The sequence below is a fragment of the Xyrauchen texanus genome, chromosome 25 (assembly GCF_025860055.1).
Source record: "Xyrauchen texanus isolate HMW12.3.18 chromosome 25, RBS_HiC_50CHRs, whole genome shotgun sequence".
Classification (NCBI taxonomy): Eukaryota; Metazoa; Chordata; class Actinopteri; order Cypriniformes; family Catostomidae; genus Xyrauchen; species Xyrauchen texanus.
In genome coordinates, this window is record NC_068300.1 from 22158699 (window position 1) to 22178578 (window position 19880).

Here is a 19880-nt window from a genome sequence, read left to right on the forward strand (position 1 = left end):
GAGATAATAATGTAAAGTCATGATCACATAAGAAACCCTTGCTATGTGATTTGCTAAAGGGTCTTATTTGGCAATAATAACCTGCTGGCTATAAATTATCCCACTTATTACATGGCTAATTATCAAATAAATAAATAAATGGACATCGAATAATGTTTTGAGTTGAAATCATATGATTGTATGATGAGAACGAGACAGCAGAAAGCCACGAGGCATTCAAGTGCAATGTTGAAGATTGGTTGCCTGGGACAATGGTCAAATATACAGTTAGAGGTCAGCAAATAAAAGCGTTTGACTACAATATTGCAATTGACCAATCAGAATAAAGTATTCCAGAGAACTGTGTAAAAATTAGTTTTCTAGTTATACCCTTAAATACAAAGTGCTGGAAAAATTAGATCATATTATTTTCACTTTATGGTTTGTGATCATTGCAGGCATGAGTACAGCCAAAAATAAAAAAATTCATAGATAGGACCGAAAGATGGAGATGCAAGAATGATAGCAAATCTGAGAGATCAGAGAAATGTATTTTCCAAAAATATGCTTAGTCAACACATTAGAAGGCCATACAGTACATCTTAAAAACCAAGAGGAAATAAAATCTCACAACAAACGTTTTCTTTGAGACTGCACTGGCTGGAACATAGCGCTCTCAATCCTTAAACTGAGCAAAGTAGAATATGACCTACTTGTAAACATGGCGTGGAAGTATGGACTGCAGGAGGCCAGCACCACCTTGTGTGCCTTGATCTCCTTGTTGGCCACATGGAGCACGATGTCGCAGAGGAGGCCCCGCTGTCGCATGCGGTTCATGGACACGAAGGAGTCGTGGTAGTGCCGCTTGGAGTTGTGTGAGATGCTGTGGCCATCTCGATTCAGCAGCTGTATACCCCCCTCCATCATGCCAGTGCTCTCCGAGGCCTGTTGGTGCCGGGGCCTCACTCTCGGAAACTGCAGACAGAAAGCCACACATTCGCCAAGGTTGATTCTTTCCCTGATAGCACATGTACATCACCCAGACATTTGATGTGTGTGTGTTTACATCTGGAAGCCTTTTTTTTTTTTTTTTTTTTACGTTGTTTGCTCATCTGAAATCCATCTATAAGACGCATGTCAAATAGTATATCTTGGATGTCACTAAGACATTCAGCGATGTATTTGAGATGTTTATGTTTATAAATCTAGGCCTGTATTAACAAAAAATCATAAGGCTTATAGTAGCTCCTAACGTGGAAATTTAGGAGAAACTCTTAAAAATGAGGGCCGTGTCTCTCCTAATTTTAGTACTTTTTCATCTAAGAGTAATTCATGAAGCATTTTAATGCTAAAAGTAGCTCCTAAGCCCACAACGGCTTAGAAGTACTCCTGATGACTTTTAAATCCCAAAGAGTGACTCACAAAAGATCAGAAGCATGACTGCTGCCATCAGTTCACATTAGAATATTATGATGACATTGACCTTATAAAAAGGCATCACCTGAATCACAGTGTAATCGATGTATTTTAATAACATAATATTATATTATAAATATTATAATGTTGACATTGACCTTTAAAAAGGTATTGCCTGAATCGTGAGGGTGTTTTCATTATTGTAAACTTACATGCAGTCTGCTCTCCTTCAAACTGAAACAACCCAATTACACCGGAAATAAAGGTTTTGACAACTCTGTGCTCCCTAGCCACAGGCAAAATGAAACTGTGTAGCATGGATGAATTGGGAATTGTTGGAAATATATTTGCCCACTTCAGAACACATTCCACCTGACAATTCATAGCGTATGTTTTCCTGTGCATGCATGCTCTCTGCATCAATCTATTTATTTATAAACAGTAGCCTATATCGTTGTCTTAGCTGTTCCCTGTTTACCAATCAGGCCCTTTAAAAGAATGCGCTAATAAAACGTGACATCATCCAAAGCAACGGAAAGTTGTTCTTAGCAGCTTTGTGAATGGGTTATAAGTGAAAACTCCTAGCTAGGAAATCTTTGGAGAACTCCTAGTGGTAAGATAAAAAATCTTTGTGAACACAGGTCCTGGTCTGTATAAGATGTTTAGCAGATATTAATTGCATTAAAAATCAAGCGTCACATGTTTTTAGGAGTGCCAAACCTTCTACGTATTGATTTTATTATTTCTGGATTGTGCATTTAAATTTAAAAGAGTTTTTATCAAGTGCATTACTAATTAATTATATCAGTGCATACCTATTAGATTGTGATGCTTTCCAGATGAAAAGATCAAAAACAGATCTTGGAGATGTACATGTGCTATCTGGGTTAATACCCCATGAAATTAAACGTTTTATAGCTTTTAGACTGTGTCTGTAATACTGGAGGCAATCTATATGCTATATGCAAGTTGGCAAAAGTATCTTTTAGCAGATAGTTGCTTTTAAAATGTACACTCTTTTCTTCTTGCAAAATGGACTAAAACTATTGATTTATTTCACACTCAATGGTGTATAGATGAAATTATGTGAAGTCACACTACAGGCAACTGCTCTTCCAGGTTCTTTAGAGCAGCAGCATTTAACGGTGGATATGAGCAGCACAGCAGTTTTAATCATCTTTAAAGCATTATATAATGTAATATTAATAATAGTTATTATAAATAGATATTGATGGTTTACAGTAAAGAAATATATCTAGGATATGTTGGATCATAAATGGTGATATAAAGTCATCTTTAGATCATATTTAACATCCTATCTGTCAAAGCGATTCCACTTTGGGAATTCAAAACAGACTTAAGATAACAATGAAGGTGATCTGTAAAATTTTATAAATTATGGAAAATCTTGAGTTTTTCCTGATCCAACTATCCTGATGGAAATATAAAGAAGCCCAAATCTCCAATAATCTGAAAGAAACGGGGTGTTTCAACCTCACAAACAGCACTACTGTTTTTAATAATTTTTTATAATTTAATAATTTAATAAGTTCCCATTAAAAAGTGTTCCTTCCTGCTGTTTCAAAAGAACATGGAAGTGCCGGAGTCGAGCATTTGTTTGTAAACATTGACTTAAATCTTTGTCCAATCAAAAGCTCTTTAGAATGAGAATGCCCCTCCCCATATACTGCCTGCTTCTGACAAAAAGCAAATCGTGACATTAACTAAAGAAAATAGAAAAAAAATAATAAATCCTGTTTTAAAAGGAAATACATCAACACACGAAAGTAAACTGCGCTCGACAGTCGATTTCATGGGGTCTTTAAAAACTCACATCCTAGCTACTGATATTTTATTAATCAGCCTGACTGTGAGAAAGATTACCGTCTTTGCATTACCGTTACCAATCTTTGAGTCATTTGCCAGGCTGTAAATCAATCGCTTTCTTATGTTTTACCACTTCCATTCAGCCTGCAAAGTCATAATGGTGGCTTTCAACTACGCTGACTGACATTTCAATAAAAAAGTACAGAATCATAATGGGGAAGCCAGCCAGACCGAAGCTCTGAAGCATCAAATATCATCAAAAAAATCACTTTACAAATTAAAAAATTTCCATTCGTTTTTAGCAGTTCAGCCTGTGGCAGCACAGTAGTTTAGTTACAGTAAAGGTTTTTCTGCTCAATAGTCAGTGGCCTTTCCTGATCGGCCCGGGGCCTCAAAAGCTTTTTAAATCTGATCTTGCATGTACATAAAGACTAAGGCACACATAAATAGCAACACAATGCATAAATAAATGGGCTGGTTGATTATAAGAATGAAACTCTGTTCCAGTTGAACAGACAAATGATATGACAAGGCCTGGATCATCAGCCAACCAGCTACACCCATTAAATCCTCCATCAACAGCATCACTATAGAAACCACGGTGCCCACGGAAACATGTGCTGGTAACTGTTATACACTTCAGTCTGAGTGGGAAGATTGGATGAAGCTATGAAAGATGTTTAAAGGAGGGTGATAAATAGCATTCTGTCTTACAGTTTACATCTTCTCCGCGATAATCGTGGCCCAAAATAAGTGTTGCTGTGGATACGCAATACAGTTTAATATCAACAGAATCAAATAACAATCAAATAAAATGTTCAGCAATGGGATGTTCTGGTAAATAAAGCGATTACTAGATGCTGTTTTCCAACAATACTGTTCGGTTCCCCAAGTAGTACTCATGTTACTTCAAATAAGAGACAACAGGTGAAAGAGCATGAGAAGTGCATGGAGTGATGGGCTCAGTATTACCGCCAGCAGCCATGTGGCTGCCCACAAAATGGCTGTTGGGTTTCAGATGTTTAAATCCTGTAGACATACAAAGCAAATACTGCGGTCTGAAACCTGAGGTCACTAATTAATTGTTTAAAACGTGCAAAGGAGATGTAACTGTTGACATCAGTCATTTGTAATTTGGTGAGTGCAGAGGATTTGGTTTCTACTGTTTGTTCCCTACTTTCTACTTCAACTTAACTGCTGAGAATTTTTTTATTATAAAATATGTCAGTTGATTAATTTCGGATAATGATTCTTTACTCTGGAGATACTAATTTATAAAACAAAATTCCAGGTCTATTCAGTTATTCAAAAATACATTAAAAATACAATTCACACAATACATTTAATTGCATGTACCACTGCTACAATACATTTTTAATTTCTGAGTTCAGATGGTGTAACAGTATGGAGAGAGTAAAAATGTAAATCTCATTAAAAAACTGAATTGGTTTGGAATAGTTAAATAGTTTGAAATAATAGAACATAGTTTGGAATAATATTTTATTATTATTTCTTTAATAAAATATGCAGTAAATTTGTTTTAAGTTATTATTAATATTTATAAAATCCTTAGTCCACCAAATCAAAGTCATGTATATTCAACATGCAGGTAGACAATTTGTGAAATGAATGATTGAGTTGCATCCACTTGTATTCAAGGTGCAAGGAAAGTTTTATACATTTACTTGATGGTTAAACCACTTGAATTTTTTTTAAGCGGTTAAATAAATAAAATGTTTTTAATGCTATAAATGTACCAACATGCACACAAATATTTACATTTCTACAAAATTGATAAGTTTTTTAACCTTAGAACGCATATGTATCTTCATTCCCCTAAAATGTATACTACACTTATATGAAATATAGTCACAAGACATAAACAATTTGGTGTTAAAATGATTTTAGTGTGATAAAAAAAAACACTAAATAACCTTTTCTGTGTAAAGTTATAACTAATTTTAAAACTTCATTGCCATGACGATATGATGTCAACAAACCCAAAATGACCATAAAAAAATTACGAGATGAGATGAAATTATTGTTTGTGGTAATCAACATTATTTCACAAATGCTGTCGATTGAGCTTGACTTGTATCGAACCTGGAATATTCCTTTAAGAAGTCTGTATAAATACACCTAAATGCCACTTCAGATGCAGCTTCTGTTCCACCTTTGCAGTGTAAAGATGGCTTTAGACAACCTTATTAGTCACCCTATATTTACTGTATGAGTCAAGAAACCACAACACTTCTCACAAAAAAATAACCATTGTAAGCATTTACTAAAGTTATTGTTACTATAATAAAACTGTGGTAACTTGATAGTTACTAATGTAATCAAATAAATGCATTGAACAAAATAATAGAAACTTCTTACACTATGTGAAGGATATCCTATATTAATTTATTTTTTTAAATAATCTAAATAACTGTAGTAATTCGTAGTGCCATAATTTCTGTCAAAACAGCCATTTTTGTACAGAGTGTCCCGGATCAATTAATCATCCTGTAAACATGGTGCCCATATTTTCCTCAAAAACTGGACATACTCCAGTGTTAAGTGTACAGCTAAAGATAATCCCTACAGACAACACCAGCAGCATTAAATCTGACTCAGCACACTGTGTGCCATCCAAAGCATCTCATACACTCCCCACATCCCCCCTTTCTATTTTGCATACAAGTCACCCACGACAGTCCCATAACCACCACTACCTGCACTTATGGATGCTTTCCCTTTTATTCGCGTTACTCTGCTCTATTTCTTTAAAAGGTGTCTTTGATTTATTCCTGGAGTCCAGCTAAGCATCGCAGTCCATATGAAGAAATGCATCAAGCCTCCGTTTGGGGGGTTTGTATGTTGTTGACGTAACTGAAAGCCGCATGAGCGTTGGAAGCTGACGTCACATCTTAAGGTCGCTCCGGGTGTTTATTCTCGTAATTATTTTTCTCTTATGCGATGCGTAGTGGAAATTGTTCATATCACCTCTAAACTGAACATGGCATCATCGAGCATTTCGGTGTGACTGACATTATACTGTTTAAAAGCGACATTACAATTCTCAAATCATACCACCTTAACAACCTCTCGTTGAACATGTCCAGGAAATTTGTCTGCTGTTCAAGCACACAATAACAACTGTAAAAAATAAAAATAAAAATAAAATGCATTAAAAAAGTCAACGGTTGCCTCATCTAAAAACCACAACTGAAACCCCTTGGAGGCTGATTTCGTCCCATATTTTCAATATAACTGTCTTTGTACTGGGCTGGCTTTATGGTGAAAGAAAGAAAAAGAAAGCAGCTGCACTGACAGCTCTCACATGAAGAACATTCAGCCATCAAAGCAAATTTCAAATACACAACGTTAAATACACACACGCTTGAAGACTCATGAATTGATGTCTGTCTTAACAAAGACCAGAACAGAACGATAAACACTGCAGCTTTGAGACATGTGAGCATCTGTTAGCAAATCGAATATATTTATGAGGCTAAACAATAAACTGGTAATTAAATGACTGTCTCTTGCAATATAAGCTGATTGAATTGGAACCAATTTTGCGATTTGGTCCGGATGAGATCAGAAAATGAACTCACCTGCCTCCGTCTGTGTCTGATTGAAGACTCGTTTCTGTCTGTGTAGAGCTCTCTCCAGTTTTATTAGCGTCTGGTGGTGAGGAATTTTCATCCATACTGTGATTCATTCAGTCGTGTGTGGTAGGATGACATGCTACATCACATGTCGCATCAAAACCGACGTCTGTCTACTGGCATTGATCGGCGTTTGTAAAAAAAAAAAAAAAAATAAAAAATGACATTCTGTTTAACTTTTCACGCCCAACTCAAATGTCTAGTTTTTTGTACAACCTCAAGTTAAAGGTGCACTCGGTCATTTTTTTTCCTTAAGTTTTACTCCTAAAGAAATGAACTGTGATTTTGTACAAAGTCATGAGTTACCTCCCCCCATTCCCTGGAATCTACGCCCCTGGGGACACCAGTCATTTTAGTAACCTTATAAAAGCTATTTTATTCTACATGGAGAAGATCCCCCTCATGGGGGCTGCCATGTTTAGAAAGAATCACATGATCACAGTCGAAAACTACTCGATTAAAGGTGCGCTCAGTCATTTTTTATGTATGTTGTCTTGGACTTGGACTTGTCTTGGACACTGACACCTAGGGGCATGGATGCAACATCATTTTAACGCAATAGTTTTCAGTGAATGATGCCATTTTAGAAACGTACTATACACAGTCAGACATAATTAATTCAATCCATGAATTAAAGTTACCAATAACAAGACAGTTACTGAGATTAAGCAAGTATTATTTGGCTGGTCATGTGATCACAACATGGCAGCCCCCACGAGGGATCAGTAGTGCTCTTTAGATTGTACAAACTCCACAAACCCTCTGAGGTCTAGTTCACCAGGGGATATTTCAAGTTATACTGCAGGGGTTAAATTCATGTTTGAGGTATAAAACATTGTAATTTATGTTGTAGAAAATATAAATGTCCATGAATCATCAAGTCATGTTTTCCACAGATCTTATTTTACTCATAAATTCAAAAACCCCATTACAAAAAACCCAAATGGAAATCTCAAGGAAACTCATGGCGAATTAGAAATTGGGGTTCGACTACAAATTGACGTCACAGCTGAACAGCTCTATTAAACAGCTGTTATGGCCCTGTCCCAAATGGCACCCTAAACCCTTGCGGTCCTCCTCTGAGTCCAGACTTTGTTGACCGATGGCAGACTGATGGGGTGCTAGTTAGCAAGTCCATGTGGGTGCATGAGTTATAAAAGTGTGTATTTGGGACAGACTTAAAGACAATAAGACAACAGAAAGATAACAGCTATTTAGTAAGATAATAGCATTGTCATACATTACATTTTTCATAAACATGCAGTTTTACAAATTATCATTTGAAAAGCCATGACTTTGATTGATAGGGTAAAGGAACACACTTTAACACTTGGACAGGGATGGAAAGAGTTCTGAAAAATCATACTCAAGTAAAAGTACTGTTACTTACCAAAACATTTAGTGTGAGTAGAGTAAAAGTACCTGTCCTATAAAATTACTCAAGTTTGAGTAAAAGTGTAGCTAATTTAAAATTACTCATGAGTAGTGAGTATTGAGTACTGAGTTCAGAAAGCAATGCCCCCTAATAATTAACACTGTATGCTGCAATTTCAAAATGTTGCAAACATACTATAATTCACATTCCCTTTTTATGGCTGTTTGTCAGAAAGAATGAAAAATATAGGTATCCTCCAACAATTTTCTTTTAAAACTGCCAACTTTTAAAATACATCACTTATCTACATGTATCTGATTCCAAAAAAAATAACAGGGAGACATGATTACAGAGAAGAAAAAAAATCAATACACTGATCAACATTTTAAACTGTAATGTATGAAACAAATACATTAAAATCAGTTTATGCATAGGTTCTAAACAGTGCACTAAGCGTTATGTTCAAAACAATGCAAAGAATGCTAAAAAGGCAGAAAAAGACTGTCATTTGGCATTTCACGTCCCGCACAATAGAGTGGGTATAGAGCTAGGGAAGGCAATGTTTTTGGTACAGGGCAGGGGCCACTTCGGGCTTTATTTAGTACATGTGGGGTCACATTGTATTCCTTTTTGGATACAATGTTCAGCATTGATCTGGTTCTTGTATATTTTAAGGCCAGAAATAGTAGTGTTCTCATTCTCATTCAAGTTTATTTATGACTGATGGGAAAATTTTGCCTTAAGTATTGTTCTATATTTCTGTCAGGCATTAGAAAAACTTGATAACGGCAAAGCATAATTATAAATTATGCTAATTATAAATTGTAATTAGCATAATTATACATTATTTTATCATCTCTCCCCACCAGCTGACTACATGACAGCTTCTTCCCCCAAGCAATCAGACTTTAGAACACTTGATCTCTCACGATCAATATATCAGCACTGCACTTTATTAATCTATTATCTCACACTGGACTGTCATAATTATATTCTCTTCACAATACAACTACTGTATATATATTTTTTCTATACTTTTTATTTTTTATTTCTATTTTTTGTGTATTCTATATTGTGTGTATTGTTTACTGTACATTGTATATTATTATTGTGTTGTGTAATTATGTGTACATTTGATATGTAAATTGTGTTGTGTATATATGTTGTTTATTGTAAATTGGTATATGTCTTTGTCACTGTTATGACAACTATGCTGCTCGGAACTGCACACAAGACCCACTGTTGCACTTGTGTATATGGTCGCGTGACAATAAAGTGATTTGATTTGATTTCCTGGTAATTTATTATTAAAAAAACTCTCTATATCCAGTGACATGCGGTGATGTCTTAAAGAGGCTAGGCACTGAGTTATGAAAGCCAGATTACCTGATTTATTGTTTAAGATAATAATACGTAATAACAGTGAACGTTACGCACAAGCGCGGCATATCAAGAAATGTAAAAATCAGGATGAATTATTTGTCAATAATAATACATTTTTTTTTTTAAAAAAATCAGGATGTATATCGTGTACTCTCTCTCTCTCTCTCTCTCTCTATCACAGACACACACACACACACACACACACACACACACAGTGAACGTTACGCACAAGCGCAGCATATCAAGAAATGTATGTATTTTATAAAAGTGTTATATATAATATATACGATTTTGTTAATATATCTTCATTAGATATTATTATACAAAATTCAGTAGTCAAAACACAGAACATATAACAGAACATAAGTTGTTTATTTTTTACAACATTATGTGCTTATTTTTTTTATGTGCAATCTTCATCTTTATAACAGAAGATACAATACAACAATCCTTTACCTTTTCATTGTGGTAGGTTATATACAGCTTCCTTTGCTCGTCAAGTGCAAGGTCGATCCGAGATTTTCCAAAGGTTTTCAGTGTAATTTGACACTGGATGTAAGCTGACGACTTTTCATGCTTGGTTAAAGCTGCGGGCAGGTTGTTCAAATCACAATATCCCGCTGAAGTCCAAACAGTCTGACTGGTTGAAAAAAGCAGGCAGGGATAGCAGTACAGTCGCTGATTGTTAGCACAGCCACATAGCCAATCTTTTCTTACATACCAATCAGTTTGAAATGATCGGATAATTTTTGGGCCCTTTTGCTGTACTAGTCCATCTAAGGCTGGCGTAGACCTCCCTCTTGCAATTAACTCATATTTGGAATTAAAATCGAGCTTGGAAAAAATTCTTAATTCCGTGATTACGGCCGGTGCTGTCATTTTGATTTTGAATTTGGCGGGGATTAGGCATGTACGCTAGCTGTGGTGTAATGACGTTAGCTAAGCAAATGTCCAGGAATATCTCGATTTTAATTGGTCCATGTCTGATACGTAACGGAAATGATTACGGGCATAACATATTTACGTCAAAAGGCACAGCAGATTTGTGCTTTTTGCCGTACATGTTAAAGAATACAGGATCGAAGTACGCATGCGCAACATGGGTTTTCCGCGTGTCGTCTGCAATGAATGGACCGTGAAAGCACTGCTTATTCTACCATTTGTTTTTAGTTGATTATGCGTAACTGCTACATTTGTCATCATAACGTCTAAACAATTGGAATAACACACATATTGCATATATAAATCACAAGAATAAAAAGTAAAAATACAAATACAAGTTTATTATTTAATAAACATTTTATTTTTGAATTTTGGCAGGGTAGGCAGTGCCTAGTTTGCCTACCCAGACCGCACGTCAGTGTCTATATCAGGGGTTGGTATTATAACAAAATTAACAACATTATTACAAAAAAATATTAAAATGTCACTGTTTTATTATATTACAATATTACTTTTAAAGCTACTAAATTTAGTCAGCCAAAAGCAGTGAGTGGTAGCTTAACGGTAGTTTTCAATAAGGGCGTGGCTTGCGCTCAAGGGGGAATCAAGTCAAGTCAAGTCAATTTTATTTGTATAAAATTAACAACACTCATCGTTTCAAAGCAGCTTTACAGAAGATCAGGCATTAACAGACGATAAAACTAATGTCTATAATGTTGATGAATCATCATTGTGTAATTAGATAAAATATGATTGTTTATCATGTTTAAAAATAAGTAATTAAATAATAATTGTATTAATAACCCCAGTGAGCAAGCGGAAAGCAACTGTGGCAAGGAACACAAAACTCCATAAGATGTTCTAGAATTGACACGCTGGATTAGCAAAGCCCTCTTTTCCCAAAACCCCACACTCCAAAGATACCAAAATTAGATTTATGAGACTGTCACGAGAAGAAATGGTTGTCATAAACAACAACAGCAAAATAGCGCCCTCACCTGACAACTGTTATGAACAACATGGCATAAAAATTAATTATGCCTGAATAATTTACTGCAACTAGAATACTATGAGAAAGTGCAAAATTATTGAAAGGCAGAAAGAGTCAGACCATGGCCCGCAGATAAATTTTTGTTTGCTATTTACATTTAGTTTAGAGCTGTCATAGAGTCCTGGGAGATATCTCTGGACAATTAAGTGATTTCATTAACATCTTTCAGAGAGAAGTGACATTTTTTGCATACCTTTCCATGAACAATTTGCTTACAGTTCTTTTAAAACGTAAACAGGAATGCCCACAATGGTTTTGCACATTGAATAAGAACCAGAACCAGTTTTCGTTTTTGTTTCTGCGAATAACCCAACGTGAAACAAAAGATCAACTCAGCTGTGCGCCTCACACCAGTGCATTGTGGGTATTGCGTTCATACGCACGTTTCTCATCCAGCATGGCAGGGAAAAACAAGAGGTATGCTCCCTTTCTAAGATATTTAAACTCGCGCACAAGTTCAAATATTATATTCTACTTTAGCGTACAGCGAATGTATCTTTGGATGTGTTGTCATAGCTCAGTTTTATTTCCTAAGATGATTATTTGACCTATACTTGACGATAGCTAACTAGCTTTAGACCAAGAAGATGAGCTAAAACTTAATCTCAATAATGATAAAAAAATATAATATATATTTAATTTAGCATGCGATATATATAAAGAGAATTTGATTTAATCTGAGAACAAATACATAATTGTTACATTTGAGTGTCAACATTTCCGATTACGTTTTGTTCAATAATACGTGATCATGCTTTGGGAACGGTCAGTTTGCATGTTTATAGTGTTCTAAGTTTACTAGTGCTTACTAAAGACTGGGTTGAAAGAGCTAAGTTAACACGTTTTCTAAACATATTTCATTTTAATTCTGTGCTATCTGTATATGCAGGAAGTTGGAGAATCTCAGTGTAGATGAGTTCATGTTGTCTGGATTTGATTCTGAGGAAGATGACTCTGTGGATGAAGATTTAACACAACAGAATGCGAAGAGTAAGAAACCTGCACCTCAGAAGAAGTGAGTGTGGTCTCTTTTAAATTATATATTTTTTGTTATTAACATTTCATTAATTCCACACAATAAAACCAATAAACTCAAGATAAATTACAGAATCAGTTATATAAATTAAACCCCTCCCCCCAAACAGTTATATTAAACAAATCCCACTTTCTCAACTTTCTATGGATCGCCTACTCAAATACAGCACCACTCCCGAAACGAGGGTACCCCAGCCATCTTCCACCCCCTGAGAATTATTTGCCTGGCCACCATAACTCTGGCCAGGGCCCAACCTTTCAAATGGCTATCCACAAAATTAATGACCTCCCCATCACCCAAAATGCAGAGTCTGGGGCAAAATGAAAATTATGTGTCCAACACATCACACATAAATCTTTGAATCTTCAACCAAAATTCCTGTATTTTAATACATCCCCAAAAATCATGGGTTGTATAATTGTCTGATTGGCATTGCCAGCAGGTGGGTGTGTCTTTAAGACCAAATCTATACAATCTAGAGGGTGTCCAATATAATCGATTCAAAATATTAAATTGGATAAGATGCACCTTTGAATCTCTAGATGCAGACTTGATTTTTCTTTTTTTTTTTTATCTTAGCCCACACTAGTGTTAATTTCATTAACGAAAACTATGAGAAATGTTAGTCAACGACCTTTTTTCCATGACTAAGACGATAACGAGACTGCACCGACGTCATTAAACACTAACTGTGACTATATCAACATGCAGTATTACTGACGAAGTCTAGACTAAAATGTAGTTTAAAAAATAAAATCTCTATTTCTGTCGGGGGGGGAGCGACAAAATATTATAGTCTGTTTTTTTCTGAATTGCTGGGAACAAAAGTGAGTACACCCCTAAGTGAAAATGTCCAAATTGGGCCCAAAGTGTCATTATTTTGTGTGGCCACCATTATTTACCAGCACTGCTTTAACCCTCTTGGGCATGGAGTTCACCAGAGATTCTCAGGTTGCCACTGGAGTCCTTTTCCACTCCTCCATGACATCACAGTGCTCCTCCACCTTCCATTTGAGGATGCCCCACAGATGCTCAATAGGGTATAGGTCTGGAGACATGCTTGGCCAGTCCATCACCTTCAAGGCAGTGGTCATCTTGGAGGTCTGTTTGGGGTAGTTATCATGCTGGAATACTGCCCTGCGGCCCAGTCTTCGAAGGGAGGGGATCATGCTCCGCTTCAGTATGTCACAGTATATGTTGGCATTCATGGGTCCCTCAATGAACTATAGCTCCCCAGTGCCGGCAGCTCTCATGCAGCCCCAGACCATGACACTCCCACCACCATGCTTGACTGTAGGCAAGACACTTTTCTTTGTACTCACTTTCAACCTCTTGATATGACGCTGAGCACGTGCACTCAACTTCTTTGGTCGACCATGGCGAGGCCTGTTCTGAGTGGAACCTGTCCTGTTAAACCGCTGTATGGTCTTGGCCACCGTGCTGCAGCTCAGTGTCAGGGTCTTGGCAATCTTCTTATAGCCTAGGCCATCTTTATGTAGAGCAACAATTTTTTTTTTCAGATCCTCAGAGTGTGAGAGTGATGACACCAAATTTAACACACCTACTCCCCATTGACACCTGAGACCTTGTAACACTAATGAGTGACATGACACCGGGGAGAGAAAATGTCTAATTGGGCCCATCTTGGACATTTTCACTTTGGGGTGTACTCACTTTTGTTGCCAACAGTTTAGACATTAATGGCTGTGTGTTGAGTTATTTTGAGGGGACAGCAAAAAAAAGTGTACTCACTTTTGTGAGATACTGTATGTGTGTGTGTGTGTGTATATATATATATATATATATATATATATATATATATATATATATATATATTATATATATGACTGACCATCGGGAGAACCGAGCAGGCCGGTGTTTTGATGATCACGACTCCGGCCCCGCCCTGCCACATTCCTCCCTCGTTCTCTCAGGCTGTGGAGCCCCCGGCCTACACCCCCCCTTCCCTGGGGGAGGGCGCGCCTTCTACGCTGTGTGCCGGCAGGTCATCCCCATCTACCTGGATGAGGGAGGGGACAAGGGGAGGGAAACAGAAATAATTAAAATGGGGGGGGGTACTTCCTGTAACAGTGTAGTACCCCCACCAAAACACTGTAAAATTTTAAAGAGGGTAAAGGCCAATGCAGAGCGACAGTGAGAGAGAGAGAGAGAGAGAGAGATGAAAAAAAAAAACTCGCCAGTTCTCCGATACGCTGCAGCTTGTTCCTCGGCCACTCCCCCACCCTCTATCGGATGACAGACGCACCTCTCTGGGCGGATCAGAGGCTGTCCTCCAGCTCCTGGCGGACGGAATGCCCCGCCGCGTTCTCGGGGAACAGAAGGGGTCTCCCCCGCCCCTGGCAGCGGTTCTCTCGCTCCAGATGGTCGGCAGTGAGCCCCTCGCGGTCGGCGGTCTTAAACCCTGCCACGTTTCAGCGGCTGGTAGGGAACTCCTCCGCCACTGGCAGAGGCCCTGACCGCTCCAGGCGGTCGGTTAGGAGCCCCTTCTCCCCTCGCGGTCGGCGGCCATCGTCCTCTTCAGGCGGCTGGGCTCCTCGTCCCCCGGCAGATGGCCGCGGCTGCTCCGTTGGGGTGGACGGTAGTGGCGAGAACTCTACTACGCCGTATCTCTCCTCCTTCCTGGGTTTCGGCACCAGTGTAAAGGGATCAATGGAAAGGAGGCGGCGAGAACCGGCTTTTCAATATAAATAATATTTTAATGAGAAACTTAAAAGACAACATAAACACACACATGACGGACATGTCCGCTAACGATCTCTCTCTCCCGCACGACACCCTGCAGTCGACATTTTTACCTCGGAGGCTTGATTAGCCTAATATGGGACCGGCTGTGTATGATCCTGGCCCCGCCCTCCGCCCTGCCACATTAAGATTGAGTATAGAACAATGACTTATGTATTTGGCATGGTGACAATGCTGTGTTTATTTGTCCTTCACATTACCATCAAAATGTATTTGATTTGGCCTCAAAATTAATTTTGAAAATGATATAGAAACTAATTGCTTACAAAATCATACCTCAAAAAGGTGTCTGCAGTATAATGCCTGCATTACCTGCATAAAGTACCACCTAGTTTTGATTGTGTCGAGTTTTCTTTTTCTGGATACTCGGGGTTGTGTTAAGTTAAAGTCATTGCAATGATTTACTTGTAGTGCAACACTTGGATTTCTTGACGTTTCACCTGTCTAAACGTTTCATTGACTAAATCTAGACTAAAATACTGAGGGTTTTCTTTGACTAAGATAAGACTGAAATGCCCAGTCTTTTAGTCAACTAAAACTTGACTAAAAAAAAAACAGAATAAGCTTGACTAAATATGATAAAAGCTAACAAGGACAATTTGACACAGGACTAAGACAAAAAAAAAGGCTGACAAAATTAACACTAGTCCACACTTCCTCCTCCAATACCAAGTTTAAATCTCTCTCCCATAATCTCTTGAGAGAAGTTGAAGCTCCATCCCTCTGAATTAACAGGGAGTTATACACTGTTGCCTCATGACCTTTTGTCAGATAGAGTATCTGCCCTTTTAGGGGGATGTATGCTACTCTCAAAAATAGTACAATAGTACCTGAAGAACTGCTATCAAGAAATCCTGAAATGTTGTAAAATTTTCCAAACAATCTCAACCCACCACTCTCATATAGGTCACAGAGCGAATTAACACCTCTCACAATCCACTCCTACTACCAGAAAGTGGACTTCCCAATATGCAACATTGGGTTTAGCCGTATGCTCGAGGCAATATTTAAATAAATGTCTGAATTAAACACACTGGACACTTTTGTCCGTAGCGCGTACAGATGCGAGATAACAGGGTGCAACTTAACTTCTGCAGTTAGTCTAATATAGAAAGGCTTTGTAATAGTAAAATGGGGGAAGAACTTTCTGTTCAATTCCAAACAAGGGAGGGGCTCTCTCAGGTGTAAGTGACCAATGAGCTAAATGTCTGAGACTGAATGCATAATAATAAAATCTTGGGTAGCCTTAGCCCAACTTTGTCAACCGGCCTGTGTAACGAATTGAAATGTAACCTGGGATGCTTTCCATTCCAAATGCTATCAAATTGCTTGAAATAAGAGAGGGGGACATCTATAGGGAGAGATTGTAGTAGGTAGTTGAATTTTGGAATACAATTCATTTTAATTACATTAAACTTTCCTAACAACGATAAATGTAATGAAGCCCACATACTCGCATCACTCAAACTTTTTATTAAAGGGTCAACATTAACTCTGACTAAATCACATAGTAAAATACCGAAATACTTAATGCCCTGTTTGGGCCATTGAAAGGTGCCCGGCTGAAAAGCATTTACTGGGCAGTACGCTGTCAAAGAGTCAAAGCTTCGAATTTAGACCAATTAACTCTGTATCCTGAAAATTATGAAAATGAATTGATAATTCTGTGGAGGCAAGGCAAATATCTAATGGGGTCAGAGACGAATAATAAAATAGAATCCGTGTAAAGTAAAAGCTTATGTGTCACCCCTGGAAAATAATCCTCCTTTCTTATAGTGGCTGCTAATGGTTCCAGGGCAAGACAGAACAATAATGGGGAAAGAGTGCAACCCCGCGGAGTGCTCCTATTCAGAGTAAAATAATCAGAAATTAATCCATTTGTTTGTACCACTGCTACAGGGTATCTATAAAGTAACTTAATCCATCCAATAAAAGTATTTTCAAACCCATCTATTTCCAAAATTTTTAAAAGATTATCCCATTGTACTATATCAAATGCCTTTTTGGCGTCAAGTGAGATGGCCTCGACCGAAGTCTGATCATTCGCTTCTGACCACATGATATTGATGAGACGCCTAATGTTGTCATAAGAGCTGTAGCCCTGAATAAACCCCACCTGATCTATATGTATAAGAGGTGTCAAAACTTAATTGGTTAGCCAGAATTATTGAAAATTTGTACATCTAACTGGATCAGGGAAATTGGATGGTAACTTTTACACCTGCTTGGATCTTCGTCCTTTTTAAGAATCAGACTGATCCGGGCTTGTGTCATGGTTGGTGGAAGCTTTCCATTCTTTAATGATTCCGTAGAAACTTTTAACAAAAGTGGAGTCAGTTCTTTAGCATAAGATCTAAAATAAAATTAAGTGACAAAGACATTTGGCCCCGGAGCCTTGCCTCTAGGCAAGGCCTTAATTACCTCTCCTCCTCCAAGGTTTTCTCAGAATCAAGATAATGTTTTAGCTCAGTCGTCAATTTAGGGAGTTCTAATGGTTCCACGAAAACGTAGAACTATAAAAATAAAAATAAACTCTTTAAAGGCATCATTAATATCAATGACCGAGGTAAAAATTTCACCACCACTGTATTTCACTGAGGGAATGGTAGAAAAAGACTCCATCTGTTTTATATATCTAGCCAGCAGTTTTCCTGCTTTGTCCCCCGACTCAAAGTATGACTGTCTTGCCCTGAATAACCAAAACTCCACTCAGGCCATTAAATGACATTTGGCGCTTCAGCGCTGCCTCTGCACTTTCAATATTCCCCTCCAACTCCACAAATTCTCGTGCTTTGCATTTTTTGGTGAATGAGGCATACTGTATGATCCGACCCCTAAGAACCATCTTAAGTGCCTCCCAAGCCATGCCCACAGAAGATACTGAGGACCAGTTGGTCTCTATATAAACATTGATTTCAGTGTTTAACATTTGTTGGAAATCAGTATTTTGCAAAAGGGATACATTAAGGTGCCAACTATATGATTTATTTTTCTCCGTATGTGGCAACACTTCAAACTCACCAGGGCGTGATCTGTGACTAAGGTGCTTCCAATTGAGTAATCCACAACAGATGAAATTACTTGAATATATTTAAAAAAAAATCTATTCTGGAAAAAATCTTATTCTTATGCTGTTATGGACTGATGAAAAAAGATTATAGTCCCTACCAGATGGGTTCAAAAGTCTCCAAATGTCTGCAAGTCCAAGATTTTTACACATCCTGTGAAGTGTCAATGTTGCTCTAGGGGGCTTACACAGTTTTGCATTACTATGATCAAGGACTGAGTCCATCAATAGATTAAAGTCTCCTCCCAATATTATATCATAAGGGGTGCCAGCGGTTTGCAACTTCCCTTCAAGATCTATTAAAAAAAAAGCCCTGATCATCAGCATTAGGTGTGTAATTATTAGCCAAAATCAAACTTTGCCCCTGAATTTCTGCTAATACAATAATTACTCTTCCTAATTTATCATTAATCTGTTTAAGAAATTTGAATTGTAGATGTTTATTTATCAATATAATGACTCCCCTGCTCTTACATGAGCCAACACTGAAGAAAACATGTCCACCCCATATCTTCCCAAATTTATAAGCTTCCTGCGGGAAAGATGCGTTTCTTGAAGAAACACTGTCATATTTCTTACGTTTAAGAAAATAAATAACCTTACTACTTTTTATGGGGTTCCCCAACCCATTCACGTTCCATTTGGAGAGAGATAATCCTCTCATATTAACATACATTTTTGTATAATTTTAAAAATAAATTTGTCAAAAACAAACTTTTAAAGACCACATTTCAACATTAGTGCAACAATAAAAACCTGAAATTCCCCCGAACAAAACAAACATAAAAAAAGAAAAATTTGCGCATTAACCCCCGTGCAGTGCCATTCGGTATCCATACCTCTAAACTCAAAGTTTGTGAGGCAAAATTACATTACAGAAAATACTTTGTAAAACACACTCCAGCCTCAAGGCGGAACCAGCACAAAAAGAAACTAAAGAGGCATCCCGGTTCCTCGGACGGTCCAGTGTATATTTTTAGAGTATATATAAAGTTGAATTGACTCAAAGGCCATATACGAAACACACCATGATTTCCTTAGTCCATCAAGTCTATAAAAAAAAAGACATGGCATGTAGATATTTTGCGGTCATCCTTATCACTAGCGAAGTTTCTTGCATTTCTTTCTTAAATCAATCACGTTTCTCTCGTTGAATTCGCAAAGTCTGGGAACAAGAAAATGTTGTGATTTATCCACGAAAGCTTTCCTTTGCTCCTCGCCTGGCATAACACAAGATCTTTATTCGATGATCTCAGGAATTTTGCCAGAATTGATCCGGGCCTGTCATCCTCAGCAGATCTACGAGCCAGAACCCTATGAGCTCGCTTAAATTTCCAGCTTATGTCCTGTTATGTCGAGCAGACTTAAGAAGAGCTTGTCTAGAA

The 19880-nt window shown here is 37.6% G+C and overlaps 2 protein-coding genes across 5 annotated transcripts in view; one reads left to right on the forward strand and one right to left on the reverse strand.

Annotated features, from left to right (window-relative positions):
• The window catches only part of klhl17 (kelch-like family member 17), a 37998-nt gene extending 31040 nt beyond the window's left edge, over window positions 1-6958 (reverse strand). For 2 of the 4 annotated variants that reach the window (XM_052092027.1, XM_052092029.1), the window contains exon 1: window positions 693-812. Coding sequence is in view for 2 of the 4 variants with exons in the window: in XM_052092025.1 (XP_051947985.1) it covers window positions 693-906 (214 nt within the window). In the remaining 2 variants the exon portion in view is untranslated. Of the gene's footprint in view, window positions 1-692; window positions 955-5939; window positions 6053-6824 lie in introns of those variants that run through there. The other 2 variants (XM_052092025.1, XM_052092026.1) reach the window with 2 other exon arrangements.
• A 5037-nt stretch (window positions 6959-11995) lies between these two features.
• Window positions 11996-19880, forward strand: part of noc2l (NOC2-like nucleolar associated transcriptional repressor) — a 59150-nt gene continuing 51265 nt past the window's right edge. The window contains exons 1-2 of the mRNA XM_052092037.1: window positions 11996-12046; window positions 12519-12644. Coding sequence (XP_051947997.1) covers window positions 12027-12046; window positions 12519-12644 — 146 coding nt within the window. The 5' untranslated portion in view covers window positions 11996-12026. The remainder of the gene's footprint in view (window positions 12047-12518; window positions 12645-19880) is intronic.